Source organism: Frankliniella occidentalis, unplaced genomic scaffold, assembly GCF_000697945.3.
Source record: "Frankliniella occidentalis isolate FOCC.00 unplaced genomic scaffold, Focc_3.1 Scaffold30, whole genome shotgun sequence".
Lineage (NCBI taxonomy): Eukaryota > Metazoa > Arthropoda > Insecta > Thysanoptera > Thripidae > Frankliniella > Frankliniella occidentalis.
The window spans coordinates 1233840-1238587 of NW_026267160.1; the positions used below are offsets into that span (position 1 = coordinate 1233840).

The 4748-nt window shown below is 46.4% G+C and overlaps 1 protein-coding gene across 2 annotated transcripts in view; it reads right to left on the reverse strand.

Moving 5' to 3' along the window:
* Positions 1-4701, reverse strand: part of LOC113208194 (RUN and FYVE domain-containing protein 2) — a 7176-nt gene extending 2475 nt beyond the window's left edge. The window contains exons 1-10 of one of the 2 annotated variants that reach the window (XM_052265811.1): positions 4141-4694; positions 3196-3658; positions 2933-3111; positions 2742-2851; positions 2441-2648; positions 2182-2366; positions 1912-2089; positions 1700-1822; positions 1464-1604; positions 461-558 (exon numbers count right to left, since the gene is read on the reverse strand). In XM_052265811.1, coding sequence (XP_052121771.1) covers positions 461-558; positions 1464-1604; positions 1700-1822; positions 1912-2089; positions 2182-2366; positions 2441-2648; positions 2742-2851; positions 2933-3111; positions 3196-3484 — 1511 coding nt within the window. In that variant the 5' untranslated portion in view covers positions 3485-3658; positions 4141-4694. Of the gene's footprint in view, positions 1-460; positions 559-874; positions 1269-1463; positions 1605-1699; positions 1823-1911; positions 2090-2181; positions 2367-2440; positions 2649-2741; positions 2852-2932; positions 3112-3195; positions 3659-4140 lie in introns of those variants that run through there. The other variant, XM_026425092.2, reaches the window with a different exon arrangement.
* Between the last annotated feature and the right edge of the window lie 47 nt (positions 4702-4748).

A 4748-nucleotide genomic window follows, 5' to 3' on the forward strand; every position in this document is an offset into this window, starting at 1 on the left:
TAGTATACGCATAATTACACTCAAGCAATTTTGCTACGCGTGATGACCACTTTTAATTTAAAAGTAAAGTCTTCTCTATAGTTCAAAATTTTCAAGTGCCTCCTTTGTTCTTATACCTAGCAACTACTTTGCTGAAGAGATTTATTTGGCCTCAATGTACCTTATCCTTGTAGAATGACCTACCAAAGCATACTGCAGCATAGACAATAGTTAAATGTTAATACTTAAGCTGAAGTAAACAATTATGAATGATAGTCCTTGGCAGCTAACATCAAAAGCAGGAGAAACAAAACTGAGTATGAAAGACCCCCGTTATGCCATTCTTCATATATTGTTATAGAGTACGACTAGAATTGGTGCAACATTTGATGGGATTCATTGTTAACCTTATTAAAATTCAAATATCATGACTTCTCAACAAAAACATAGTATTAATAAGTTTCTAACACAGTAAACATACTTTTCATCCAGTCTCTGCACAGTGTCAGTCATCTCTACACTTTTAGCCTCCAGTTTAGAGATTAATTCAGTTTTGTGCTTAAGGGAACTGTCACATTCCTAAAACAAAAAATGAAATTGATGCCTATGAGATCTATAAATTAATAAAAACTCTCCAAGCATTACATCCACTTTGACATTATGGTTATAACTGGAGTGAATGCAATACAATGCTAAAAATAATTGACTAAAATGTTTTTCATTTTTAAATTTGAGATCTAAAGGCAATTTAAAAGACCCTCCCACCACCAGTGGTATAAAGAAAAAATATGACAAGTATTATGATAGAAAGAAAAAAAGACAGTCAGACAAGGGACATCAAATACATAAAGCATTCACATTCAACATTTTTAGATTAGATAAAAAATGCGGTAAGTTATGAGACATAAAACTCTTTACTCATAGCTTTGACCGACGCCACACAAGTAAATATGCTACTTTGGCTCTGTTTGACCAGGAGTGGTAGCTTTAGATGTAACTGAAACATTTGTATTTCCAGATGGTGTCTTTGAGCCATCAAATGGTGGTATGGGTGCAACTTTGTAGATGCTTGATGGAGTGTATGCTTTGTTAGGACCTGTTGGAGTGCTAGACATTGGAGTAGCTTGTGGTAAATTTGGAGAGATAAGTGGAAGTGTTAGAGGCAGTCCTTTCTCATCCTTCACACCGTTGTACTTTTGCAGACCGCTCAGAAGGTTGCCTATCTGTATGGTCTTAGCTTGAAGACGACTCACCATCTCACCTTTTTGGGTGAGTTCTTGCTCACACTCCTGCGATACAAGTATGCTTGTCAAATAAAACTATATGCATTATGCAGACCCAACAACACACATAAATCCAAAATACCTATCTATCATAGAGATAAAATAAGAGAAATCAAAGGTGGTTGGGAAACTTAGGTAAAATAGCAAAAATTAGATAAAGCAATAGAAATACTGGGTCAGTTGAATACTTGTAGACCATACCTGGAGTTTTTTGTACATATCCAGATTGATCAGTTTGATATCTTCCAACTGCCTTCGTAAAGAAATCACAGTGTCTTGCTTTTCATGAATGTCTTTTTCCAACAATTTCATGGCTACTTCCATTTCTGCCCGTAAACTGATCTATAATTATGACAATAAATCTTACAGTAGTAAGTATTCACTAAGTTAGGTAATGAATGAAATAAAGCTAAGATGTAATAAACAAAAAAAATCACCTGTAAATCTAGTTCTTTCTGCAGCTCCCCTTTCTGTTTCCGCTCAGCTGCAAGTTGTTGTTTTAATTCGTCTACATCATTAGAGCTATCTGAAGATTTTTTGGAAACTGCATCAGCGTTGGTCTGAAGAGAATGAATGAATGAATGAATTGAAAAAACTGACTAATTTTTTAAAACTTAACCAAATCTAAAATCAGAAGAGCAAATCTCACATCATCAACATGTCTTGTAGAAGAACCAGATTGAGCTAATTCCAGTTCACGCTTCAAACGATTGTTTTCTTCAAACAATGACATAAGGCCATTTTTAGATATAGCTAAATCTTCTTTCATGAGAGCATTAGTAGTGGTCAGTGTTTCAACTTTCGCCTGTAAGTTGGTGACAGTGGCACTGAAATATTAAGACACTCAATTAATAAAAAATTAACAAACAAAAAGGCAAACAATTTTTTTATGTAAGTGCTAATCTGTTATATAGCATACTTAAGATGTCTATTCAATTCTTCAATATAATTTTTCTGGTCAAGAACAGCACTCATATTGGAATGTTTTGGATCAGACTGATCAGGATCATTTGAATTTATTACTTGTTCACCAGGGCAATGATGAGTTGATCTTAAATACAATGAGAAATCAATCACACCTTGTTGGCAGTCAAGATCTTCTTCCTGAAATAAAATAAAATGTTATAAGAGGCCACAGTGTTGCAGTAAAGTGTTAACATACTTCTTTGTTGACCAACCTTGACACACAGATTACAATCGATGACATTCAGACCCATAAGTAGTCCCATAATAACAATAGCTTCGTCACACATAATTAAAGCATCTGGTTCAAAATAATCTCTTAGCACATCTTCTTTAAGGTCAATTAATACTTTAACATAATCAGCAAGTTTCTTTTGCATCAAAGCTAATCTCAACCATGCACGAGCTCGACCCATTGCAGTCCTGTAAAACATAGATTAAAGAATCACATATTTACTAGGGGGGGGGGGCACCTAAAAATGTTGGGAACCGGCTTATGGTATATTAAACACCAACCTAACAGTCGGTAGGTCACGAACGCTGCTTGTAATGTCGTGAGCCTCAGGAGCATACTTCTCCACCAACTGTAATATGTCCCATAGTTCTTTCTTCGGACCTAATAGACCCTGAATAGAGAAAGAGGATAGCACTTAAAAATCGTTCACAGGTGTAATAGACACTGAGATCAACATGGTGGGAAAGAGCACCTTTTTTGGGCGCAAACCGTGGCGTAGAACGTGCTCCAACACGATGAAGAAGTGCTGCAAGGGCATGTGGTCCGAGTCCAGCATGCGGCCAAACTTGAGCGACGTCTCAATGAGCTCCTTGACAATGAGCTTGGAGATGTTGAGCAGGTTGCTGCGCTCCACGGCGGCGGGGTCGCGCGCTGAAACAGACAAGGGAAGGGCGCGCTAACGGGCGGGGCGAGAGGGAAGTGCCGCGGGCAGGGCAATAAGGGGCAGCCCCTTACTGAGCATGCTGAGCAGCATGGGCCCCGGGTCGTCGGGGGAGGGCGTCGAGAAGGCTGGCGACAGGGCGGGATTGTCTGCGCCCGAGGGGTCCAGCCGGTCGAGCTCCATGCCGTCCTGGTCGAGCTCCTTGAGGCACAGCCACTCGCCGTCCACCGAGACGCGGAAGTTGCAGAGGTAGATGGTGTCCTGCGCACCCGCGCTCCCCGCCACGCCCGGCCCCCCGTCCTGACCCGGGCGCCCCTGAGGGAGCTGGCCGTTGGTGGGGCCGTCCAACGCCATGGGCTGCATCGTGTCCTGGGCCTGGGGGTCCTGGACGCGGTCCTGGACCGGGGCCTCTACCGCATGGCAGGGTCGCGCAGAGCACGCGTCCGCCAAGTCCGGCACCCCCTCGAGAAGGTCCGGCCGAACCTGGCGAGTCCTGCGGGTCCTGAGCGCCTCAATGGTGGACCTGCCCGTCCTGAGCTGGACATGAAAGGGGGGTGGGGGGATCCATTAAGGCAGAGCCGAGAGCGGCTTAAATCAGTATGTGGCAAACGAAATTGATGGAGACGGTGTCAGATGAAGTCTATGATGCGATTGGATAAGTCCTGCTGGCGGTGCGGGTCGTCACGACTGTGCGCCAGGTCGTGGGATGCAACAGACGACCTACGACTGTGCGGTCCACTGAGTCAGGGAAAACTCGCGGCCGCACTGCAATCACCAGCAAGTATCGAGAACCAGACGCACCGCACAACCACCTGCCCACAGGCCTCGCCCCAGGCCTAGAGGGTTCGGGGCCGAGTCTGCGGCAGTGGGTGCAGGCGATCCAGATCATTCACTGTCAACAACACGCAGCACGGAGCGGGGCGCCCTCCCTCCCGCACCCGCACCAGCCAGAGGACCTCCGCGGGCAACGCGAAGCGCAAAACTCCATCTGACCCGTCATCCACGCAACACAACTGCACCTGGCGGACAGGAGTGACGCCGGCCGAAGAGAGGGGTTCCCAGTGAAAAACACGGCCTACTTGGGGGAGACGGCGAACACAATGGCCGACCGAGACCGAAGGGGTGGAAAAGCTACCCCAGGGCGGGTCTGCACCGGGCAGGGCCTCGGCAGCGGGGGGTGGATCGATACGACCACCAACATGGAGGGCTCGGGCACACGGCAGGGTGGGTGCAGGCCGGCGCCGACTCGCCTCGGCCCCTGCTCTTCCACCCCCCCGCCGAGTCCCTCTCCTTCTCTCTCTCGCGCACGCACGATCAGGGGTGGCAGGCAGGGCCGCGGGACGAGGATGCAGCAGCGATGCCCGAACGACGCAAAAGGCTGAGGGGTGGTTTTACGAGCGCAGCCCGAGTGGCGAGGGGCGGAATACGACGCCGGCGTGACGAGAAGGGGTGTACGGTGTCTGTGGGGGTGGAGGCGCGGGAGGGACACTCGGCCATTTAGCGCCATGTTGGCGCCAAAGAGAGGAGGCCCTTGGAAGTACTGTACTTTGGACCTTGGAGTCACAGGAATGACTACGAGTTCAAACTGAATAAGTAAAATAACCCAGAGTTTCAAATTGTTATTCTG